The following is a 26,270-nucleotide window of genomic DNA, read 5'->3' on the forward strand; positions in this document are numbered from 1 at the left end:
TGAATCACAGACAGTTTGTGGCTCGTAGCCGTGAGAAAAAGAAAATCCGTTGATGCCTAGACGTTGTTCTTGTCAGAAAGAAGCCCAAAGTAAACGAACACTGATCCAGGAGCAAATAGATTTACTGATTAGAGAAACTTTGAAAAAAACACCAAAAAGTCAACAGTTTGAGCCAGATTCTGTGAAAAAATACAAATTCTTCTATCCACAACACGAGTGATTCTCCAGGACTGACTCAACAACGACCAACAGAGAAAACCTGAGCCTGAAAACTACAAAAATATTAAATAATATGGAAAATATGACAAAAATTCAACACAAAGCAACAGAAATGAGATGAAAATGTCTTGTTGAGGATGTAAAAAAATGTAGTTAAATATGTTATAAGTATGTTGAGACAATATTTTTCTACAGTATCGGTAACATCTACAGTATATATAAAGTATTGGACATGCTGATTCTAGTTTTGTACCATTTTTGCACAATAAATTGTCAAAAATCTGCTTTTTTTCTTATTTTGTGACATCAAATGAGTCCTCGGTGGGTAAAAATGGGCCACAAACTGCTTCACTTCATGTTCTGAGGGTTTAAATGAATAAAATAATATCCTGAGAATAAAGTTTTTGTTTCCCTTCAAGCGAAGTTTCCTCGTTTTTCTGTTTCCAGAGTCGGTTATTCCCAGTTCAGGAACGTTTCACGTCAAGCTCCCGAAGAAACCAGGAGTGGAGCTGGGAATCACCATCAGCTGTGAGTAAAAAACATGAACTCGTGAAACTCCAGCGTAAGAACTGAAGCACCGAGTCTCAGGGGTTATTTGACAAACGTACAACCATAATCCGCTGCTTATTGCATCATCTGACGGATCTGCTTTGGTCTTACATCATGTGAAGACAGCTGGGAAATGAAACTTTCATCCCAGATCATAATAAATTCAGCCTGTTTTTCACTCCACTGTGACATTTCCTGGTTTGATTTCTTTTTCTGTGTTTAACATATTATCTTTAGTAGCAGCAGCGTAACCGATTTCAATTATTTACGCCTCTCTGCTTGTTTTCCGAGTGAATTCATCTTCTGCCATTTGTGTGTTTGTGCAGCTCCGTCCAACAGGAAACCAGGAGATCCTCTGATCATCTCCGACATCAAGAAGGGCAGCGTGGCTCACAGGTAACCTAAGAAAAACCTACAAATAATCTAAACACAACCTAAATCAACCTAAACCCAATCTATATATAACCTAAACCCACCTATACCCAACCGAAACTACCCTAAATATAACCTGGAATCACCTATACCAAACCAAAACCAACCTAAATATAACCTAAACACACCTAAATCCGCCTAAAGCCATCTACAGTGCCTATCATAAGTATTCACCCCCTTTGATGTTTTACCCTTTTATTGCTTTCATAAATCAATCATGGTCAATAACATTTGGCTCTTAACACAAAAATTTATAGGAAAAACTCTTTAATGTCAAAGTGAAAACAGATTTCTATAAAGTAATGTTAATGAAAGAAAATTCTATAAATGAAAATAATTGTTTGCATAATTATTCCCCCCCTTCAAGTCAGTATTTCGTAGATGCACCTTTGGCTGCAATCACAGCAGTGAGTCTGTGTGGATAGGTCTCAGTCAGTCTGCACATCTGCCCACTGCAGTTTTGCTCCATTCTTCTTTGCAAAACTGCTCAAGCTCTGTCAGGTTGCGCGGGTATCGGGCATGAACAACCCTTTTCAAGTCCAGCCACTAATTCTCTATAGGATCGAGGTCTGGGCTTTGACTCGGCCACTCCAGAACATTTACCTGGTTCTTTTTTAACCATTCCTGTGTAGCTTTTGCAGTATGTTTTGGATCATTGTCTTGCTGGAAAATAAATCTTCTCCCAAGACGTAGTTCTCTTGCAGACTGAAAAAGATTGTCCCCCAGGATTTCAGTGTATTTTGCAGCATTCATTCTGCCCTCTATCTTTACAAGCCTTCCAGGTCCAGTTGCTGAGAAACATCCCCACAGCATGATGCTGCCACCACCATGCTTCACAGTGGGGATGGTGTGTTTTTGGTGATGTGCAGTGTTTGGTTTCCCCCAAACATGACGTCTTGTCTGATGGCCAAAAAGCTCAATTTTGGTCTCACCAGACCAAAGAATCTTCTTCCACTTGACCATGGAGTCTTCCACGTGCTTTTTGGCAAACTCTAGTCCAGATCTAATATGACTTTTCTTCATCAGTGGCTTTCTCATTGCCACTCTCCCATAAAGCTTTGACCGGTGAAGAACCCGGGCAGCAGTTGCTACATGCACAGTCTCTCCCATCTCAGCAGCTGAAGCGTGTAACTCCTTCAGAGTAGTTGTAGGGTCTTGGTGGCTTCTCTCACTAGTCTCCTACTTGTAGGTCACTCAGTTTACGAGGGCGGCCTGATCTAGGCAGATTCACACAAGTGCCATATTCCTTCCATTTCTTGATAACTGATTTCACTGAACTCCGGGGGATGTTCAGTGCCTTGGAAATGTTTTTGTAACCATCCCCTGAATTGTACTTCTCAATAACCCTTTCCCTGAGTTGCTTAGAGTGTTCTTCTGTCTTCATGGTGTCATGGTAGCCAGGAATACTGATCAACCACTCTCTGGACCCTTCAGACAGGTGTTTTACAACTCAATCACTTGAAACACACCCACACCACTCAGGTGATCTTCATTTCACTAATTGTGAGACTATTGGCAACAATTTGATGGACCTCTATTGAATTAGACCATTAAATTAAAAAGGGGTGAATAATTATGCAAACAATTATTTTCATTTGTATAATTTTCTTTCATTAACATTACTTTATAGAAATCTGTTTTCACTTTGACATTAAAGAGTTTTTTTTTTCCAATAAATGTTTGTGTTAAGAGAGCCACATTTTATTGATCATGATTGATTTATGAAAGCAATAAAAGGGTAAAACATCAAAGGGGGTGAATACTTATGATAGGGACTGTAAACCCAACTTAAATCCCACCTATACCCACCTATATGCAACCTAAAACCAACCGAAACACACCCAAACCCCAACACAACCTAAACCCAATATTAACACAACCTAAACCAGCCTAAATACAACCTAAACCCATCCTAAACCAAAAAGATTCTCCAAGCCTCACATCTCAATAGGACACCTAAAGACTCACTAAGGAGCCGTAAAACCTCTTGCCAACCAACTAGAACCTTCTCGAATCCTTTGTTCTTCTCTTGTTGTTTCTTGTAGCACCGCTTTCAGGACAAACGTTAGTCTCAAATCTAACGTTTTACACCATCAGGATTAGTTTTTATTCCCCAGAAAGAGCCTCCAGAAGGTGCCAACAGATTTCAGTCGGACACATTTGTACAGTTTGTGGTACAGTAGTAAAATAAATAGTGTCAGCTGTGTTGAAGCTCCATCAGCTGCCTGCAGACGGTTGGTTAATTAGGCTAACAGTCCGAGTCAGAGTGTGTGCTGGTGTGTGTCCATGTGTGGTTTGTGTTTGTGTTGTGGTTTGTAGGTCATGTGTTCTAGAGGGTGAAGCAGAAAATCTCAGCCGAAGAGCTTCTGTTTTCCCACCAGCAGGTAGCATCTGTTTGCTCTGAACAAGACATCACCGGACAGAAAAAACACAGAATCATGAACAGACTCATTATTCAGAGAAACGATAATTAAAATAAATCGACTAATGGGACGGGAGTTGGCAACGTCTCACAGTTTCAGAGGATTTTATTATCTCTGATGTTCAGCACAAAAATGTTGGTAAATCTCCTCAGAATTCAGAGAAAAAGACTCAACTAAAATTAACATTTTATCATAAACAGAAGTAGTTTTAGAACAGAAGACGGCCAAGATCAAGCAGTTCAAGTTCTCATGTTAGTTGATCTAGTGCTGTGTATATAGTTCTGAAGGTCCACCTGTTTTTCTCTTCAGGACGGGAACGTTGGAGCTCGGAGACAAGCTGCTGGCCATCGATAACATCCGAGTGGAGAACTGTTCCATGGAGGAAGCCGTTCAGATCCTCCAGCAGTGTGAGGAACTCGTCAAGCTGAAGATCCGCAAAGATGAAGACAACTCAGGTTTTTATTTTTTTTAATCTGTTCCTCAAAGCAAGAAAATGATTGGAAAAAGTAGATTCCAGTAGGAATTCATAAAACATCCACAAAGACTCTTAAAACCTCTTCAAGGACTAATAGATGTTTTTGTGGACAACATTCCATCAAACTCCTTCAGGTTTCCTAATGGTTTGAATGTGAACTAAAACTTCAACAACCTTTAAGACCTTTTACTGGATCCTGAAACATCACCAGATTTGGATTTTACCAAACCCTTGTAAGAACCTTTTAAAACTCTGAAAGTATACTTATTGCCAAAGGTTCTCAAGGACAGCCAGAATATAATTTACTGCCATAGCAACCTCTAGAACTTTCTTAATAGCCTTTAGGACCTTTTCATGACCTCTGGGATCCCAGCAGAGTCCTCTAAACCTCATCAAATACTCTCAAAGACAACTAGAAAACAATCCAGTGTCTCTGGGACCTGGAGAACCCCAAGAACTCTTTTAGGAACCTTTAGAAACATGTTGAATGACAACAAAAACACAACATTTCTTAAGATATTTTCTTAGACTCCTGAAACCTCATCAGGTTCTACCAGAACCCGGCCAAGAGCCACTAGGAGTCCAAACTGACTGTTAAACTCAGAAACTAATCTAAATCCACTGGAACCTTAAGAACTCCTAGAAATAGAAATCCTTAGAATATTTTTAGGGACATCTAAAAGGACATTTAAAACCTCTTCAACAACCGTTAAGACATATTTTGTGGCTCCTTAAAAGTCATTATCATTAGAACCTGGTCAAGAAACCCTAGAACCTCATAAAGAACACTTACTGTGGACAGTCTCAAGGACAACAAGAACTTCTTCAGCAACTCCAAAAGCCTCTTCTGGTACTACTACAACTTAGACAAAAACCTCTTGAGGTCCCTTAAGAATGCTTGGTGTCAAAAGTTCTCAGGACATCTAAAACCCAATCCTGTGTTTCTGGAACCTTAAGAACCCCTAGAACTTCTCTTTAAGACCTGTTTAGTGGCTCCTTTAAACCCCTAGAGAGCCATAAGGACCACTTCCTGTTGGAGGTCAACAAAGACATTTAGAAGCTAATCCAGTATCCTCAAAAGTTTGAGAACCCTTAGAACCTCGACAAAGAGCTTTAAGCATATATTGATTTAGATCTCCTCAGTAATCATCAGATGTAACTCGAACCTGGTCAGGAACCTCTAGAACTGTTTGTTAAAAGTCATCAAAGACATCTACAAGCTAATCCAGTACTCCTTCAATCTTCAGCAAACACTTAGGTGTTCTTAATAACCTTTTCGAAGACCCCATCAAGTTCCTCTTCAATGCCTTAAGGAGAACTTTTAGGATAGTCTAAAATGACTGTAAATCCTTCTCAGCAACCCTCAACACACATTCAGCAGCTCCTAAAACCTTATTTGGAATACTAGAACCTGGTTAAGAAGCTCAGAAGGACTACCTTCTCTTGAAGGTCCTCAAAGACAGCTAGAAATTCATCCTGTACCCTCAAAACCTTTAGAACTCCTAGAATCTCTTCAGGGAGCTGCAGGTACAACATTTTCAGCAACTTTTGGCTTCTAAAACCTGATCAGGTATTACCAGAACCTGGTAAGGAACCCCGAGAACTGTCTGTCCAAAGTCCTCAATGACAACTAGAAACAAATCCAGAACATCGAAATCTGTAGCGACTGGTTGATAAAATTTAGGGCTTCAAGTTCCTCGCATCTCAAGGACACCTAAAGACTTACTAAGGATCCATAAAACCTCTTGAAGACCAACTAGAACCTCCTGAGATCCTTTGTTAGCCACTTTCAGGACAAACTTTACATCTACAGCTTGCTGGTTAATCAGACTGAATCTTTTTTGAACGTTCCAGATGAACAGGAAGTGTCCGGCAGCATCATCTACACGGTGGAGCTTCAGAGGTACGGAGGTCCACTGGGAATCACCATCTCCGGCACCGAGGAACCCTTCGACCCCATCATCATCTCCTCACTGAGCAAAGGCGGCCTGGCTGAGAGGTATGACTGAGAACCATTAGAACCACGAAAACAAATAAATACTGCAGCTACAGATCCAAACATACATTAACTGATCAACTATAGGAGGGAATATTGTTGCATTTGGAAACAAAAATGTGACGGAAATGTAAATAAATTCAGATTTAAGGAACTAAAATAAACTCTAAAATGTGTTTCATAAGAAGAATTGAAGAAAACTCAACCAGTTTCAGTGAAAACAAGAATTAAATGTGAAAAGCAGTGGAGAATGTCGCCCCCTACTGTTAATAATGAATAATATCATGACTATATTCTATTTTTACACAATTTTCTTCATCATTCCTACAATTTTAATTCATTTAATGTTATTTTTTGTCTATTTCATACATTTTAATAGTGTTTTACTGTTTTATTTTCATTTGAGTGAATGTACTTCTATGGAATATCAACTGAATAAGAAAGAAATACCGTTTTAAACTGTGTTTTATTGTTTTCTGTGTAATATCAGCCGACAAACAGAACATCTGCAGCCGCTGATCGTCTAATAAACTGTGTTGATCAATGTTTGTTTACCTCCTGAGTGTTTATGTTGTTGTTGTTGTTGTTTTAAGGACGGGAGCGATCCACGTCGGAGATCGAATTCTGGCCATAAACAGCAGCAGCCTGAAGGGAAAACCTCTGAGCGAAGCCATCAGTTTGTTACAGCAGGCAGGAGAGACGGTGACGCTGAAGATCAAGAAGCAGGGAGAACGTGAGTAGTACTCACTTTATAGAAGTAATAGTACACAATGTGTATGTACAAATACACACTATATATGCACAAATATACACATGTAAATGTACAAATACACACAACTGTATACACAAATACTCACATGTATACGTCCAAGTATGCACATGTACACATACAAGTATATGCACAAACATGCACATGTACTCCTACAAATGCACTCATGTATGTACAAATACACATAAATATATGTACAAATATATATGTCCATGAACATCCAGATGACCATCTCTGTCTCGCTTCAGTCTCCAGTCCTAAGTCTTGTGTCATCGGTCCTGGACTTGGACCCGGTTTGGTTTTGAACCCCGACAACCCGGACGGAGAGGAGGAGCCTGTTGTCATGGTAGCGCCACCGACCAATCAGAGAGCGTTCAGCACGCTGCCGTCGGTCGACAGCGCCGTGGAATCCTGGGACGGATCCAACATGGACGGCAGCTTCACCACCCCGGGTAGGATGACCTCTGACCTCCTGAAGTCTGCTGCCGTCACGAGTCCTTTATTTATTTATTCATTTATTTCTTTGTTTATTTCTCTCTGCAGCTCCTCCGTTTCAGTCGTCTCCGTACAGTTTCCACGAGTGGCGCAACGCCAAGACAACCAACAGCCAATCATCTTCCTCCACCCGCCAGAGAGCCAATCCGCTGTCAGATCTGGGTCTGAGTGACGACGACTGGGACCGCCCCCCGCTGGGAGGGTGAGAGACGAGAAACTACGTCAAATATATAATAAATAAGCCGGAAACACGGAAAAATAAAGCTATGCATCTGGTAAAATCACAAGCATACTGATATGATCACATAATCACAGATTAAAGATCTGAATTTGGCTCAAATTATAGAACCTTGCAAAGTAAATTTACAAATTATTTACAGAAGAGAAGCAGTTTTTCAATGAAATAAGTCTAAACAAAGAAAAGGTTCAGAAAGTATTTATTTTGTTGTAGATTTTATTCCAAATTAATCAAATTTACATTTTTCTTTTAAAGTCACACAAAATCAGCGACACAACAGTGAAAGTGTCACTTTATCTTTAATAATTCCTGAGATATTGTTGTTTAAACAGCCTCACATTTAAATGAAAAAACACCTGCTAAAAGTAAGTATATTAAAAATAAAAGTTTTCTGATTCAAGCTGAAATTTCTATATTATGTTCTGAAAACTTCAGTAAAATCACACATGGCCATCCCACTGTCTGCACTTAGCTGCTAGCATTCCTCATTCAAAACAATGGGACGCGTAGCCTGGAGCTAACAGCAGTAACTGTCTCTGTCTGCAGAGGCTGTAATCTGCCCAGCGGTCTAATCTCTGACAGCAGGTACCACGCTGACCTTTGACCCCGCCCCCACACAGTCCTCTGTCACACCGGTTACCCCGCCCCCCCCCCTCACCTGGTGACCTCTGACCTCACCACGCCGACACATACACCTGCTGGCGTGTTTGTCGTCGCTGCACGTTGTCCCGTCGACAACTCACCAGCATGAGCAGCCTCCTCTGTGTGTGTGTGTGTGTCTGTCTGTCTGTCTGTCTGTCTGTCTGTCTGTCTGTCTGTCTGTCTGTCTGTCTGTGGCCGTCCTCTTCTCTGATTGGCTGACCTCCGACCTTTCACCCCCTCAGGTTCACCGTCGGTCATGACGGGACAGAACCAGACCAGGAGGAGAACTTCTGGTCTCAGGCACTGGAGGATCTGGAAACCTGCGGTCAGAGCGGCATCCTCAGAGAGCTGGAGGTGAGCAAACTACCGAAGAAGAAGTCGTTGTAGAAGTAGTTGTACAAGGTGTAGTACTCGCAGTAGGGCTGGGTGTGTAGTTACAGTACTCCGATACAAACAGTATTTATTGTACTTTGAGGAATGTAAACACACTTTTGTATTCAGTAAATGCGTTTTCAAGTGTTAACTCCTCCTTGCAGCGCCCCCTGCTGGCTGGAGGATGACGTGTACAGTTTGTCTAAATGGGAAAGAAGCTGCCTAATAACCCTTTTTCTTCACTGTGGGCTCATTTTTCAGTGCAATAGAAACTTCTCTATGGAAACAGAATAAAGAAAGAGAGAAATATAAATAAATAAACAATTTTGCCATATTCTCAAGTGTCCACAGGTGTCACAAACACTGGAAAAGAATGACTGCTACACATTCTTTAGATATTTAACCATTTTAAATAATAAGTTATGTGATTTTGCCTGTTTTTTGTTTGTTTTTTTTTTTTCAAAGAAAACATTCTTTTCCAAAGTACCAGTGGATGTTGGAGTTCAAGGGTTCAAATAATTGTATTTATAATTATAAATTTGATAGATAATTAGCAAAACTCACAGTAAACTAATGGATTCAACAGTTTCTGTTTCAGGGGTTTGGTCATTTCCATGCAGGCCCAGAGCTTTTTTACTACACACAACCATTCAAAATTTGGGATGTCCTTATATTTTAAAAAAGAAAAGCATTTTTTGTTCAGTGAAGATAACATTAAGTGAATGATAAATCCAGTGTAGACATAGTTAATGTGGTAAATGACTATTCTATCTGGAATTGTTGCATGGAATATCTCCATAGGGGTACAGAGGAACATTTCCAGCAACCATCACTCCTGTGTTCTAATGCTACATTGTGTTAGCTAATGGTGTTGAAAGGCTCATTGATGATCAGAAAACCCTTGTTCAGTTATGCTAGCTCATGGATAAAAATGGGAGTTTGCATGGAAAACATGGAATTATCTGGTTGACCCCAAACTTTTGAACATTAGTGTAGGTCAGTAGTAGTTTTCACCTAAATACCCTTCATCATATGATCACTGCTGACTCAGTAATAGCCTCTTGGTGGCACTGAAAACACAAAATTCATTCTTTTTTAACATTACCGGGTGAAACGGTTTATTTTTTGGCTATTTTTCAGACATGTGAAAAAAAGATGTAGATTAAATATAATTAGTGTTAAATTTGGTTGGACACAACAGCACAGCACTGATGGAGAAACGTTGGAAAGTAAAAATCTGGTGATTCTTTCTGTTTTTCTGTTTCTGGCTGATAAGTGGTGTCATTTTAATGATTTTTTAAAAAATAAAATGCTACTCACAAGCTCAAACTTTCAGTGGGTTAACCAGTGATAATTGGAAAGAATGAGGCTTACATTCAGAGGTATATAAAACGGTGTCATCTGCAAAGAAATGAACATGGAAACATTAAGAAGTGTAGAATCAAGTAATTTTGATGAACTATGCATCAGAAATGATCATTTCATTGTCTATTTGGGACTATCTGGCACGACATTCTTGTTTTTTTGTTTTTTGTTTTTTTTCAGTTTCTCGCTCTGATGGTGTAATTTTGTTGTTTTTTTTAAAAAAAAGATAACAGGCCATGAAAGCCAGCGTGTTTAGAGGGTTCAACTGGAAAATTTGGATGCATCAACATCATGCTTGTATCTGAACATTGATAAATGGTGACGCTAACGTATTGCCCAGTCCTGAGTAATAAAAGTTTGTTGTGTTTGTTGGTGCTGAAAGAACTTCATGTTTACACCTTCTATGGAGACACAGCAGTAAAAAGAGAAATGACTCCTTCTCTTCCAGGAGTCTGGAAAGGAGACGCACCTCCTCGCTCTGGTATCCTCCTCCTCCCTCCACTAACTCCCCTCTGTCCTCCCCTCTCTCCTCTGTAACTGGACTTCCAGCCTTGTCAGACATCAGACATGTCCGCTGGTTTTGAATGTGACTCTAACCGCACTCTAACAGACCATGGTGACGTCATTGTGACATCTTAGTGACATCACCCAGCTTCTGATCAATCACGTGGCAGAGTCATGTTGCACCAGGCATGGCAGTTTGAGCAAGGCATGCTGGGAGAGCTTGCGCAAGGCCTGATGGGTCGTTTGTTTTGCCAGTCATGCAGCAGATCTGTCAGTCATGCATGCGTCTGATGAGTCCTTGACTCTGATTGGCCGAGTCAGCATCTGTTGGGTGACGTGAGACAGCTTGAACTGAAGAGTCGACAAACGCCATCATCAAACACAAAGTAGAATCCAAGTAGAATTCTCAGAACAATGCACTTGAGTAGTAGACATTAACAGTAGAGACAAGAGTAGATAGTGTTAGTAAATCTGTCAGAACAGATCTTAGTAACTGATTCTAACAGCAAAGACAACAGTTGATCCTTTTACTAGAGACAACAGTAGATTCCATTCATTTGTAAGATCTTGTTAATAGAGACATCAGTAGATCACTTCAGTAGACCGTAAACATATTCAGTAGTACATGTTTACAGTAGAAAATTGTAATCCTGTCCTTTGAGACAACACTCGATTCCATCAGTAGATCTTGTCCATTAGAAACAACGGTAGATCCTGTTACTTCAGACCACATAGATTCCATCATTAGATCTTGTTTTTACTCGAGACATCAGTCAGTCCATTCAATAGACCTGTAAACATGTGTAATAGTACATGTTTTCCATATAGAAGACTGTAGATCCTGTCTCCTGTGCTTGGAGACAAAAGTAGATCCCATCAGTTGGTCTTGTTAATAGAAACAACAGTAGATCCCTTCACTACATCCTATACAGAGACAACAGTTGACTCCATCAGTAGATCCAATTACTACAGACAACAAGAGATAACAACAGCAGATCCCATCAGTAGATTCTGGTAATAGAAACAACAATGGATTACATCAATAGATCTTTTAATAAAGACAACAGTAGATCCTGTCAGTGGATACAACAGCAGATTCCAACAGTAGATCCTGTTACTAGAGACAGTAGATCCCATCATTAGATCTGGTTACTAGAGAAATTAGTACATCCCATCAGTTGATCTTGTCAATAGAAACAACAGTAGATCCCTTCACTAGATCCCATTAATAGAGACAACTGTCGACTCCATCAGTAGATCTTGACGATAGATAAGACAGTAGATCCCATCAGTAGATCTAATCAATAGAGACAACAGTAGATCCTATCAGTATAGAAACAACAATGGATTGCATCAATAGATATTTTAATCAAGACAACAATACATCTCAATAGATTCTGTAAGTAGAGACAGCAGTAGATCTTGTCAATTGAAACAACAATAGTTTGCTTCACTATTTACCGTTACTGGAGACAACAATAGATCCCAACAGTAGATCATGTTAATAGAAGCAGCAATAGATATTTTACTAAAGACAACAGTAGATCCTGTTTTCAATATGACAGTACATCCCAGCGATAGATATTTGTCAGTGGTCACTTTAGATCCCATCAGTGAATCTTGACAACACAGACAACAGTAGATCATTTCATTAGATCCCATCAGTTGATCTTGTTGTTAGAGACAACAGTAGATCTCATTAATAGATTCTTTCAGTAGATCTTGTCATTATGAAAACACCAACAGTTCCTAGGAAGTAGAAAACCAGAAGCATCAATAGAGCCTGTTGATAGAGTCACTACAGATTCCATCAGTAGAAACAGGTTGCGTCCCGGCTGGGGTTACAGGTCGTGATCTTTGGCCTTCGTGTTTTCTTCATATCTGGGTTGGATTTGATTGGATGTTTCTGACTGGTGTTCTCTGATTGGCTGTCTCCAGGCGACCATTATGTCGGGCTCCACCCTCAGTCTGAACCACGACCCCACCCCTCTACGCAGCACGCTGGGACGCCAGGCCAGTTTCCAGGAGCGCAGCAGCTCCAGACCACAGGTACTGAGTTCATTATTATAGGTTATATTACAGTACACTGAATATTATTAGGTTAGATTATATTACAGTACTTTTCATTGTACTGCGTTACACTACATTCTGTTTTATTAACCTTACAGTGTAACTGCTCCCTCAGCTTCACCTCTAGTATTTTCAGTGCAGTTTTTGGTGTTTTCCCAGGTGACGCCCCGTTCCAACACCCTGCCCTCTGACCCTCAGCGCCGAGCCTTCGCCATGAGGAAGATGAGGCAGGAAGTCAATGAGATCCTGAACCAGAACCCTGTGGAACTCCACAAGGTGACCTCATCTTCCTCCATCATTAAGTCCTCAGTGATGAAGTGAATGTGTTGATGCTAACTAAGTGTCTGTTTGCAGCTCACTCTGGAGAAGGCCACAGACCTGGAGGATTTTGGGTTCAGTGTTTCTGATGGTTTGTTGGACCGCGGTGTCTATGTGAATAACATCCGACCGGGAGGCCCGGCGGAGCGTGGCGGCCTTCGAGCTTACGACCGAATACTACAGGTACAGAGAGACACACCTGTCAGACATCCTCACACCACCCTGGATCCTTGGTTTTGAAAAACTTCTTTAACATAAAACTAAAATATTACGGTCTGTAGATTGTAACATAAACAATCAACCAAACAGTAGAAGACAATAAATAAACAAGTTTAAATGCCACTGCAAGATGCTCTCAGAAAGCATACATGCTGCCGTCTGTAAGGTGAAGTGGCTGAACGGCATATTATCCAGTTACTAAAGAACAAACAGGAGCAGTAATGCTAACTTGCATCATCGGTCACACTTTTAGTTTAACAGTTTATGACAGTTTAATTAAAAACACTCCATAAATGTCTCTTCTTGTTGATCAATAACAGTTTTCTGTCTTCCAGATTAACCATGTACGAACCAGAGACTTCGACTGCTGCCTCGTCGTTCCTCTCATTGCAGAATCTCCGAACCACTTGGAGCTCGTCATCAGCCGAAACCCCTCCTCCTCCTCCACCGTGATGGCCAATCACACCGACGGCACCACCAACAGCAGCCACTGCCCTCAGCCAATCGGCAGCGACCTGGGGCCCGCGGAGCTGTCCATTGGCCAGGGAGAGGATGGTGGTCCAATGAAATGGAGCCAACCAGGAGACGGGTTGGGGGCGGGGCTTGGGGTTGGGCAGGTTAATAATAATTCCTTATAGCAGATAAAAACTGGATCAAACTGGATTCAGCCGGTTCTGACCAGACTGGACTGGAGCGGTCAGTAAGGACAACAAACTGGTTTAGAGCAGTTTAAACTGGTTCATGGTGCTACACACACCCTCTGGATGAACTTCAACCTTTGACCACTAAAGTTTGACCCTTGAACTGCTGAAGCAGCCTGAAAGCACACTGATGGACTGGAGAAACTCCTCACCTTATCACCTGAACCAGTTCTGCATACTGGTTTTACTGGTGTCACTGGAATCAGAATTATAAATACTGATCCTACTGGAACCACGGCGGAGGCTACTGGCCGAGCTGGTCCAAGATTCATAGAAGCCATGGCTACTGGTTCTACTGATGCCACAACCACAGCCAGTGGTTTTACTGGTCTCCAAGCCTAGGATGGCCTTCTGGTCCCACTGAAGCCAGAGCCACACCCAATGGTCTTACTGTCCTGGGATCAATGGTTACTAGTTCTAGAAGCTTAGAACAATGGCTACTTGTCCTACTCAAGCCAGAGCCGCAACCATTAATCTTAGTAGGCCAGGATACGTGGGTTCTGGTCTTGGTGGAAACAGAATTATGGTTCCTGGTTCCACCCAAGTCAGAGCCACAACCCCTGGTCTTACCTAGACCCATGACATGTGGGTTTTGGTTGATGGTGTCAGGGTTTCAGAACCTTGGGTACTGGTCCTACTGAAGCCAGAGCCAAAACCAGTGGTCCTATAGCTCCAAGACACATTGGTACTGGTCTTAGTGGTGGCAGGACCATGACTGCTGTTTCTACTGAAGCCAGACTCACTACTAGTGGTCTTACTGGTCCAAGGCCTGGTTCTTGTTTGTGGTCTTGTCAGACCCATGGCCACTGCTTCTAGGAACCTAGAACCATAACTATGGCTCCTGGCTCTACTGGGCAAGAACCACAGCAGCACAAGGACAGATGGGACTCGAGTCCAGAATCCAGAACCTGCTGATGGACAGAAAGGTTGCCAGGGAGACTAGGGATGTTCCGATCAGAGTGTCCAGGTCTGATGTTATTGGGATTACCAGAAATCCACCACCTTGATTCAAGTCTTACTCTTGGTATCCTGCAAGCTAGAATCACTGGTCCAGATGTTAGGATATCAGACTCCTCTTCAAAAATTACAAATGACTATTCCTCAACTAATTAATCATTTGACAATAGAGGCCAGGGTATCAGTGAGGTTTAACTGCATCAAATAGTTATGCCTGATGTTGGAAAGCTGATGGAAAAGATGTCTCAGATACTGTTAGGATACTGATGCTTTGACGTTATCACACATAAAACTGGGGAGAAGCTGATGTACCCTGACTGGACCTGAAGGTTTAGATGTGAGATTAAGCACGAGTCTTGAAAGGATTGGTTGAAAGTACACAGTTGGATGCGGTGTAGTTAAAGATCATAAATGGTTGTGGTTTGGTAAGTTTGTAAGGAAGGTTGAAGGCAACACCATGATGCAGCTTCTCAAATTAGATACTCAACATACCAGATGATCCTGCACAATTACAGAACTCCAAATTATAATTTTAAAAAGTCAGTAAGTAAAGAATTAGTAAAGAACTCCAAACTTCTCAGACTAGTCCCATTGGTATTCCAGAGATCCTACATTCAGAGCCCTACTGTGGACTGGACCATTGCCTGTAGTCCTTGTTCATGATGGGCAGACAAAATCAAGGCACTCAAACTTAGTTGTCTAAGAAGAATAACTTATAAAGGTACGCCTTTGTAAACCTTTATTGAGCACATTATTACCTGGAAGCTATAGAATTAGGGAAGTGTGGTGCTTTGGCTAGAGTCTATTTTTAAGACAACCCTGAATTTACATACAGACACTACTAGACATGTTGAAACTTCAACATACAAACCATCACTGCTACACAGATGCAGAAATGCTAAAGACAGATTTAAACCTGAAAGCAACATTCTTTTGTTTAGATGCAACAAACTGACCTGAATCATCAGTTCTTGACCTTCCATCCTCATCGTCTGTTTAGGGGGCATTTCCATTAACTGAAATTCTAAAACATAGATTAACCCCCAAAAAGTCTCTGCTTGAGGGTGTTTCTGAAAGTCCTGGAACTTTTGGGAAAGTCTTGAAGTGCTGAATGCACAAAAACTATGCAGTTCATTTGTTGTGCTTCAACAGGGAGCTACAAAAGACATTTGATGGGAGTTTGCGATGCCAACCATAAAAACTTGTTAACATGTTAAAACATGTTACACAGTCAAACAACCTAATATTTCACCTTTTGAAACTAATTAGCCTAACATTTATTAAGACACCTGAGGTAATCTCTATGTCTTTGGTAGAGCCACAGTTTAATACCTGTTGTGGTTCCTGAGGGTCAGGAGTTCTTCTTGGATGCTTCCCACCACAAGGTCTGTTCAGTAGAAGTTATGGAGCTACGACGTTTATGCTGTTTTTCTCTACTGTTGAATTTTATCGACACAAAATCAAGTAATATCCAGTAATTATCAGCTGATATCGATCGGAGCATCCCTGACTAAAAGGACACAAAGACGGAGGGTTTACTGTGGACATTTTAGTTCTGTGCCATGACCGAGCTGCACACTGGAAGAGTAATAATGTTGATGATGATGATGATGATGTTGATGATGATGATGATGACACTGAGCAGTTCAATAAGAATCTTTTTCTACTGTTTACACCTGTTGGACTGGCCACACTGTGTATGTATGTGTGTGTGTCTGTGTGTGTGTGTATGTTGTGTGTGTTTAAACACAAGGCCAGTTAAGCCCCACCCACCTCAACGCCACGCCCCCTTCTTCTTCCCTCAACCAATGAGGCAGCTGGGATGACAAACAGATTCTGAGAGATTCAGCTGATTGGCTGGAACCAATCAGAAAACAAACATTTCCCTGCCTGTCTGTGATTGGTTCGACTCAACCAATCAGCTCCCAGGAAGAAGCTAAGCATGCCCCCCCCCTCTCCTTCCTCCTCCCAGTAACAGTGATCTATTATGCTAATCGATCGGTGTGTTTTTTGATTGACTGTTGTCAGTTCTCTGTTTGTTTGTTTGTTTCCATGGCGACTGAACCTGAAAAGATGTAAAATAGATTAAAAAATGGTTCGGTCCCGTCGCTGTTCACATCGAAATCATCGGACCCCAAAAACCTTCACCTCATAACCACAAAAACGACGTTACACGAGAAAAAAAATCCTGTTGAAGCAGGAAAAACCTGTGACAGTAAATACCTGTGTGTGTGTGTGTGTGTGTGTGTGTGTGTGTGTGTGTGTGTGTGTGTGTGTGTGTGTGTGTGTGTGTGTGTGTGTGTGTGTGTGCGCGCGCGCGCGCGCGTGTGTGTACATGTGTTTATTTTAGAGTGATGTCAACATGTTCCTACTCTCACCTCAGTCTGAACTCACTATTTAAACTGGCCAATCAGAACCCTCCCTCAGCACCACTGACCAATAGAAACCTGTCTGAGCCAAACCAAACTGCTGCTCTGCCTGAGGGAAGCTGTGATTGGCTGACAGAAGCAGATGTGATTGGCTGTTTCTGTGTGGATAGCTGTGATTGGCTGTTCTACTCTGACAATTGTGAAGTGTTGGATTTCCAGCACATTGCTAGCGTGTAGTTACCGTGTGGCTAACACAGTCTTAACATGGGCTAGCATAACCATAACATGTGGCTATACACATAGCACGAGGCTAATAGGAGCTATGTTTACCACCTACCAAACATGTTTACCATCTAGTAAACATAAAGTGTTTCATTAGCACACGGATAGCACAGCTAATATGTGGTTAGCCCACAGCTAACGCAAGGCTGACGTCTAGCCAACATATTATATGTTAGCACATGGCTAGCACAGAGCCAACACAGCCAGTGTGTGTTTAGCACAGACCTTGCACAAGATTAACACAGGGCTAACATATGCTAAACAGTACAAATGGCTAGCACAGAGCTAGTACCTTGGCTAACACACAGCTACAGCCAGTAGAATTAGCTAGTATTCACACCTAATTAAACTCAGGTGGTAGAAGACGGCTAGTTCAGTGCCAACGCCTTTAATGTGAGGTTAAGTCACACCTCCAATTCAGGGCTAACACATGTATCTGGTTAGCACACAGCTAACATTGGACTGACATCTAATAAACATTGCTATTAGGTATTTAGCATACAGCTAAAGTAGGTCTAACACTTATCTCAGAAAACTATAACAAGACTAACACAGCTAGCCTGTCTAGCATGCCGCTAAACCAAGACTAACACTTGAATAATGTGGCTAGTACATGGCAATCATAGATTTGGAACAAGGCAAAGACAAGGTTAACCTGTTAAACTAAATACGTGGCTAGCACACTGCTAACATCTGTTCTTTAGCTAGCAAAGCTAGGTGGTACCATGGAGCTAATGGGGTCCTTATATGGTTAACAAAACAAAGTTAACAGAGGACTAACATATAGTAAACATAGCTAAGATTTGGTAAACATCTGGCTAATGAGGCTTAGTGTTAACATGGCCTAAAAGGTAACACTTGAATGATTTCTGGTACACAGAAGCACAGACTTGTAGAAAAATGATAAATATTTGGTTAGCACACTGTTAGCTCAGATCTGACACCTAGTGAGCAAAGCTGTGTGTTACAATGGGGCTAATATATGGTTAGCGCAATCTAAAATATAGATAAGACAGGACTAACATATGCTAAACATAGATAATTTTGGAAAATATTTAGTTTCCACAACCTGCTTTTAGCACAGGGCTAACACAGCTAGCCTATGTAGCACACTAACATGAGGCTAACACTTGGATCATGTAGCTAGTACATGACAAGCACAGACTTGGAACAAGTTAAAGAGACCAGGCTAGCAAGTGACAAGCATTTTTAGCACATTGCTAACATGGGACTGACCACTACATAACAAAGCTAGATGTAAACACTGGGCTAAAGTGGCGAGCATAAATTAACGCAGACCTACAACAAAGATAACACAGGATGAACATATCGTAAACAAAGCCATTATTCGGTTTAGCTCGCAGAAAAAAACGGAGCTACCACTAGTTTCTGACTAGCACACAGCTATCACAGGGCTAACACAGCTGGTAGCCACTTAGCATGCGGCTAACACAGGGCTAAAACAGCTAGTGTTCAGTTAGCACCTCATACAGGCAACTACAGCTTGACGAAACAGAATTTCGGCAGGTAATTAGCTCTGCTAGCAGAGACAAACTGCTCCACAAATGGGAACGAGCTACAGAGCTGAGGGGCGGGGCTTCAGGAGGGTTTGAAGAGTGAGATCTAAAGCCATACACACTGTGTTTGTGCGCATGTATGAACAGTGTGTGTGTGTTAGAGTGTGCGTTTGTAAGTGTGCGCGTGTGTGTGTGTGTGTAAAACATAGCAAGGATTTGCACTCTAGTGATTCACCTCAACATGACATCCACACCCACACACACACACACACACACACACACACACACATGCATTGCACTGCCATTTGAAATAGTGGGTCAGATTAGTTTCCATGTAGCTTCACCAACCAACCAAACTGTATTTTTCTTTAAAGGAACAGGGATGTTGTAAAGTATTTTTGTACAAATTTAATACTTTGGTAGCATGACGTTCCTGGTGTTTGTCCTGTCGGGCTCCACTGCTCCTCCACCCCCCTTTGTATGGACGACTACTGAGCAACAATAAAGATGAAGACCTGCTGGGAGCACTGGACTCCATGTGTCGACTCACCGCAACACACACTCGGTTCAAACACAGATTTCAGAATAATGTTAGGAAGTTACTTTACTTGTATAACACATTTTGTTTAGAAAGGATAAATCCAGAAATAAACAGTTAAAACACAAAAATAAGAAACATTCAACATGCAATGTCTATGCAAATAAAACAATTAAAGCAATACAGTCAAGTCACTGTTAATTACTCCGTCACGGAACGGTGGAGTTATGTGACCTGTCTGTTAGCAGCTTAACCCAAAAATGGACTAACGGATTCGGATGAAATTTTCAGAGAAGGTCAGAAATGACACAATCACCACAAGAACATCTTCAAAAATCTACAAAAGAAAATCTCTTGTAGAAAAACAAAACAAATTTCTCTTGCAGGTTGTTGAAGATATTCCACCTGCCATCCAAGATGATCCAATTCCCGCCGCCCACGCCCGGGGTGGCTAATCCGGAGGACCGGGACAATTCCCAGTAGGCCGGTCTGATGTTTGGGCCGTGAGGTCCGGTGTTCAGTCCTGGCTCTGGGTTCATCATTCTGCTGCTGCCGCTGTTACTGAGCCGCCTCCACTGACAGCTCTTAATTTTGTTTTTTTGCAGACGCACTGTGACGTAACACGTCCGTGCACACGGTCAGAGGTGTTTGAAAGATGAAAACAGGAAGAGCAAGGGTGGGCCAGAGAAGGCAAGAATTAAAAACAGGAAAGTTCTGGAAACAGACGCAGCCGAATGTGCAGAAATTGGAAACTTCTTCACTGAAGCTCGCGATTTGAAACGACAAATGAGGACGAGGAAACGGATACGGACTTTGTTGAACTTTGCAAACCACCGTTCTAGTTAATTATCAAATCAATGAATTGTGTGTCATTGTGGTGTAAAACATAACATTATATAATTTAAATAATAGTATGATGTGACCACATAACTGGGAAACTTTGTCCTGCAGCCCCTCAGAGTCAGAAGAAAGATCCAGAACCAAGCAGCAGCCAAGAGCCACAAGTCCAGAGTGGGAGGTAGGATTGTTCATTCAGTGAATGTTATTAGAATGAATCTAATGAAGAGTCTGGTGTAGACCTGCTCTATGTGAGAAGATGATTCAGCTCTACATGAATGAAACTGAGCTGACGGCTTTGTAAAAAGTAGAGATTTGTGCTGAGAGTTTAGATCATTTTAAAAACATGATTTAGTGTCAGAGGCAGAGCCAGCAGTGATGAGAGGATTACTGCTGTCAGTAAAGGAACAGGTGAACTGTTGGAACAGAGTGAACAAGCAAGCATTAGTTCCAGTACTTTCTATGTCCAAACCATAGCAGTGACCCATTTTATTTTTATCATTAACAGACCGTAAATACACAAAGACCACAACTGAAAGGGAACAGGATGAGATAAAAACATTTGCTTTCATTACTGATGTCCAGTTTTAATAAAGTTCATGTTATTTTTATAAAATGATGAAAGTGAATAAATTGTATTTCTGTGATCTGTGTTTGATTTCTGTCTTTTCTCCTCATCCAGATGTTCAGAGGGAGCTGATGCCACATCTGGTCCAGCCGATGGAAGATTTTGAAGTTCTCTGACTGAAGATGGTCCTCTGACTGGATTTAAGGTTCAGATGCTCAGGAACAAACTCCACCAATGAGCCAACAGGGAAGCTTTAGCTTTATTAAATGTTGCTATGAAGCACGAAGACTAAACTAAACACACGCCTGTGCTCATCGTGGGCAACGGAAATCATTTCTGACTAATAAGTCAGATAATTAATGGTTCAGAGATTTTAGAGTGTTTATATCAACCACAAAACACAGTGAAATTGATTTTCGCTGTGTGGAACCTTTACATTTTCAGGGTAATGCTCTTGACGAAAAGGAGAATAACTGGTGGGGCTGAAAGTAAAGGAGACAAAATGGCAGATAAAAGAAAAATTAGTTTAAACTGGGCAGAAATAAAGAAAATTACTGAGCAGAGACTGAAGGAAAGGAGGCAAAAATATCATAAAATGCTTTCAGAAATATGAGATGGCTGATCCAAAACCTCAAAAATAAAATAAAAAAAACCCCACATTTTAATCCAATAGATATTCAACAAAATAACTCAATAAATGAGATTACTGAACTCTGCTTTTCAGTCTTATACTGATTTCAAAGAGATTAAAAGAGTTTTTAATGAATTCTCGATGTTCTAATCCAGTCTGAATCAGTTTTTCTGGGATTGATCCGCTCGGCGCTCCGCTTCGCGTTCTGCTCGGTGACTCTCTGCTCAATCAGTCTGGTCTGCTCTCCGGTGAGTCGTCGCTCCGACAGCGGCTGCCGCTCTTTTTCTGTCCACCGCGCCATCACCGGGACGCCGGTAGGATTATTCACCGACCTCTCCGTTGGATAAACGAACACCGAGTCCGGGAGGCAGCATGTCCACCGCCCTGGAGAGCTACATCAACCGTATCCTGCCGCTTAGCCGCTAGCAGTTAGCAGCTAGCATGCTAATGAATGAATACACGCTAGTTAGCTTAGCGCGCTAAGCTAACATCGATGTTAACTTAATGTTTTTATGGATTTAAATCAGCGTAGCTTCTGTTTAGAAGCTCAGAAATGAAGTTAAAGTTTACTCAAATTAATTTAATGGCCGGAAACTGAATACTGAGCATCAATTCTGTATTTCTAGTCTGTTTATTGATTTAAAGTGGAGCTAAAATATTCAGTTATGAAGCTGTAAACTCACTCTGACACCAGAAAATATCAATATCAGCTCAAATATCAATTATTCTAACGATTAGGCGACTATTCAGAATTATTTATCCTACAGAAAAGCAAAACGATAATTTTTAAAGCATTTTTTATTCATATATTATTCCTGTCTTTGTAGTGCAGCACAATATGAAATGAAAATAAAGATTTTTCATCAAGATATTGTAACAATTTCCGCTCTGATTAGGCTGAAATTACTATAATATTTAATATGGGTATTTATCAAGACATTTGTGAAATTATACACTGAATTCTTTTAAATCACCCGTCGACCCACTTTTATAAGGATTTTTTTCTCACATTTAAATCTGTTCGAATGACAATATCTGAGGAAATATTAAAAGTAGAAACCTGCAGTTTTCTCATAATTCTCATCATGTCATTGATTCAGAATCTGGAATATTGGAAAACAAATAATCTCTGACTACTGGTGAGTTGAATTATAAATTAAAAATAATAGTAAATTGAAACCATCATGAAAAGTTCCATCTTTGAGCTCATGTAAACAAATAAATAAAAACAAATAAATAATGCAAGAGTTAACTGGTGATATGTTCTGAACTAAATGTAGCTTCATACAATAAAAAACAAATAAAACGTGTATTAATAAACAAAAATGTCCAAAAGCTGACTTAAGACTGCTTTTAGGTTTGTCCAGTAGAGACAAAAGGTGATTTTATTTTATTCAGTGATCAAAATACTGAAATAAATCAACACAAATAAGGTAAACGCTGATATTAAAGATAGTTTTAATTTGGAGGATATTCTACTGACAGATAAACTGATTTCACAACTTTTTTTTCTCATTCCGACTTCAGCCGAAGAAGAAAAACCATCAAAACTAGAGTTCATAAATCTAAACTAAACGAACAGGAGAAGCATAAAACTGTTTCAAATCTGCTTCTTTTTTTATAAAGAGAAAAAAAAGACATTTTCACAGCTTATTTTCACATTTAATTCACAATAATCTCATCAAATCCAACTATAGAGGAAATAAAAACTGATTAAACTTCAGCTTTAAATGATTCTGATTCAGTTTCTAAGTGAGGAGGAGAAGATCTTCATCGTATTTCTTTTTATGAAGCTTCATTCCTGATGGAGTTACTTTGCGTTTGTTTTTGTGTAAATCATTTTGTACGTAAAGTGTTTCTTCTTTAAGTCGTGGTTCAGGTACGGTGGCCATCGTCACATCAGACGGCCGGATGATCGTGGTGAGTTTAAAAACGGCGACACTAATACTGACTCTAAACACAATAAAAACTCTGCCGGGCTTAAATGTTTGCAGATATTTGAATTCTAGTCATGTAGTTTAACAGCGCCACTTTTTCCTAGATAAATTCAGCTTTTTTTATTTGGTTTAACGTTCCGTTTTCACCAGTTGTTCTGTTGTCATGGTGACCTGAACATCCACCGCAGAGTTAAATGATCACAGCAAAAACTTTTGGAAGAGTTTTCACAGAACATTTTTAGAATTTGAGATTATTTTTTCCGATATTTTTTTTATGTAAGACATGTAAAATATGAGTTATTTTAGTTAGATATAATTGATGTTAAGCTTCAATATGATTAGACAGAGCAGCACATCACTTCGAGACATGTGGGAAAGTGGAAAATCTGATAATTCCTTCTGTTTTTTACAGTTTCTTGTCTGATAAATGGGATTTTTCAACCCACTGTTGGGTTTTAGTTTTCAAAGGAATCAAGGTTATTTATTGTCATACTAGTGCAAGTATTCACATGAGATGGCACGAAATTAGTGCTCATGTTTCGGTTGGAAGCAGTAGAAATAAATAACGGCAAAAAGGGGAAATTACAAAGCACAATAAAAACGATTTACACAAGTGTTAACCAGTGGTGCAGAGGTAAATAGGCATGTAAATATGGGTTGTTTAGTTGACTGAAAAAATTAAATCGAATCAACCAGAGTCAGAAGTGAACAGAACGATGTCGTCTGCAAAGAATCGAACACAGATGATGTAAATCATAGGGGATCGACAATAGAACCCTGTGGAACTCCAGGAAGTAATGAAGTTCATCGTCACTGTGTTTGTTTGTCTGTCTCAGGGCACCCTGAAGGGCTTTGATCAGACCATCAACCTGATTCTGGATGAGAGTCATGAACGGGTCTTCAGCTCCAGTCAGGGCGTGGAACAGGTGGTTCTGGGACTCTACATCGTCAGGGGCGACAACGTGTGAGTCACCGATCAGCAATCAATCGGCCGATCGATCAGCTGATCAGCAGCAGTCAATTAGTTGTGCAGTCGGATTTTAAATGTAAAAAAATAAATTCATCCTGTAAAATGTGAGAAGCTGCTTGTTGGTTGATGTGACTTTAAATTAAGGATTTTGTCGGCAAAACGTTTCATCGACCGATCGAGAAAATTATCTGCAGATGAATCTGTAATAAAAATAATGGTTTTATTTAAATCAGCTTTAAAACATAAAAAGTTCGGTCCTCTTCCCACATCTCTGTTACGTTCCTCGTGTGCTTTTGTTTGTTTTGTTAGTTTTTTTTAATCGTTAATATTGTCCTTGTCATTGTGTTTATGAAAGTAATTTCACTTGTGTGTTGTTTTTGTTTGCTGTTTTTGTTGTTGTTTTTTACGTGCCTTTGTTCATTTTTTCACTCATGCTGTTTTTGTTCATTTTTTCATGCTTTCCTTGTGTTGTTTTTATTTACTGTTTTACCCTTGTTGTTTTTGTTTGCTGTTTTTGTCTTGTGCTTGTTTATGTTTGCTGATTCTTTCACATTGTTTTAGTTAGATTTTTCCGATTTGTTGTTTTTGTTGACAGTTTTCCTGTTTGTTGTTTTTGTTTACTGTTTTCCTGTTTCTTGTTTTTCTTCACAGTTTTCCGGTTTCTTGTTTTGTTTTTGTTGACAGTTTTCCTGTTTGTTGTTGTTGTTTACAGGGCGGTGATCGGGGAGATCGACGAGGAAACCGACTCCACTCTGGATTTAGGAAATATCAGAGCCGAGCCGCTGAACTCGGTCGTCCACTGACCTTTGACCTTTGACCTTCTGCAGCATCACTGTCTCCGTGGCGACGGGTGACATCATGTGGAGTTGAGAAGCAGGTTTGCTGAGTTTCACTGGTTGAACTGACGGATGGTGAATAAAAGATGAAGTCACCAGATCGTCTTCTTGGTCTTTCTGTTTGTATTTTTATTAAATAAAGTTGTGAATTGTTTGAGTAGTTTTTTACGCTTCCAGTCTTTTTTGTCACACCTCAGATTGTTCAATAAAGTTTTGTTTCTGACAAAAAACTGTTTGTTTTCTGAAACTAAACGTGACTGAAATCTGTCTCCATTTTTGACTTTTTACGTTTAATGTGAGAAAATCAGTAACAAAAACAAATATTTTAAAAATATGTAGAAATTATTGAGTTTGTTTATTAAAAGAGACCAAACATAAAAAAAATCTGAACTTCTCATGACGTGTTTTTGGCACAAAAAGGTAAATATTAAAATATAAAACTGAAGTAAAACAAGCAGCTCATCAGCTGCATTTACTCCCGTACTTTTTACTTCACTGCATTTATCTGACAGTGTTTGACCCTAAATATACAAAACAATCTGAAATTTGGTTGTAAATTAAAGTAATAATTCCTTTAAAGAGACGTTTGCTGCTTCAACAATTAGAAATGATTTTAATTTCAGAACTTTTACAAATGAAACAAATGGAGAAAATAATCAGCAGGTGGATCCGTAATGACAGTAAACATTAGGTTTTTTTCATTTAATTTAGCTGACTAATTTAGATAATAAGGATCAAAACCCTGTAGAAAACATTAAAATACATCTTTACCCGATTATAAGAAATGTTAAGTTGGTTCAGATCCTACAGAGTTTTTATTTCTGGACATGAATTTGACTATACCGATAAAAATATAAATGAAAACCCAACAAATCCAAGGATTCCCTTTAATAAAAAAATTTTAATTTTCAAAATGTTTTGGCTATTATTTTTTGTCTTGGATTGCATTTCATTGATTGTATTTATCTATGAAGCCAGATGAAACTGATCAGTTAGCTAGACTGCAAGATTGTCTTAAGGACATTAAAACCTGGATGACTT

The 26,270-nt window shown here is 40.1% G+C and overlaps 2 protein-coding genes across 7 annotated transcripts in view; both read left to right on the forward strand.

Annotated features, from left to right (window-relative positions):
* Positions 1 to 19,436, forward strand: part of grip1 (glutamate receptor interacting protein 1) — a 76,410-nt gene extending 56,974 nt beyond the window's left edge. For 3 of the 6 annotated variants that reach the window (XM_022200931.2, XM_022200928.2, XM_051959601.1), the window contains exons 14-27: positions 667 to 747; positions 1,095 to 1,164; positions 3,933 to 4,078; positions 5,953 to 6,097; positions 6,688 to 6,827; positions 7,112 to 7,315; positions 7,407 to 7,560; positions 8,143 to 8,181; positions 8,481 to 8,592; positions 10,424 to 10,456; positions 12,418 to 12,528; positions 12,709 to 12,825; positions 12,904 to 13,050; positions 13,422 to 19,436. In XM_022200931.2, the coding sequence (XP_022056623.2) occupies positions 667 to 747; positions 1,095 to 1,164; positions 3,933 to 4,078; positions 5,953 to 6,097; positions 6,688 to 6,827; positions 7,112 to 7,315; positions 7,407 to 7,560; positions 8,143 to 8,181; positions 8,481 to 8,592; positions 10,424 to 10,456; positions 12,418 to 12,528; positions 12,709 to 12,825; positions 12,904 to 13,050; positions 13,422 to 13,724 (1,802 nt within the window). In that variant the 3' untranslated portion in view covers positions 13,725 to 19,436. The remainder of the gene's footprint in view (positions 1 to 666; positions 748 to 1,094; positions 1,165 to 3,932; positions 4,079 to 5,952; positions 6,098 to 6,687; positions 6,828 to 7,111; positions 7,316 to 7,406; positions 7,561 to 8,142; positions 8,182 to 8,480; positions 8,593 to 10,423; positions 10,457 to 12,417; positions 12,529 to 12,708; positions 12,826 to 12,903; positions 13,051 to 13,421) is intronic. The other 3 variants (XM_022200930.2, XM_022200929.2, XM_051959545.1) reach the window with 3 other exon arrangements.
* A 2,257-nt stretch (positions 19,437 to 21,693) lies between these two features.
* lsm8 (LSM8 homolog, U6 small nuclear RNA associated) lies at positions 21,694 to 25,389 on the forward strand. Its single transcript, XM_022200934.2, has 4 exons — positions 21,694 to 21,889; positions 23,366 to 23,406; positions 24,260 to 24,387; positions 25,106 to 25,389. Exons 1-4 carry the CDS (start codon positions 21,859 to 21,861, stop codon positions 25,194 to 25,196), a joined length of 291 nt encoding a protein of 96 aa, XP_022056626.1. The 5' UTR covers positions 21,694 to 21,858; the 3' UTR covers positions 25,197 to 25,389.
* Positions 25,390 to 26,270: the final 881 nt, after the last annotated feature.

The sequence above is a fragment of the Acanthochromis polyacanthus genome, chromosome 1, assembly GCF_021347895.1.
Source record: "Acanthochromis polyacanthus isolate Apoly-LR-REF ecotype Palm Island chromosome 1, KAUST_Apoly_ChrSc, whole genome shotgun sequence".
NCBI lineage: Eukaryota > Metazoa > Chordata > Actinopteri > Pomacentridae > Acanthochromis > Acanthochromis polyacanthus.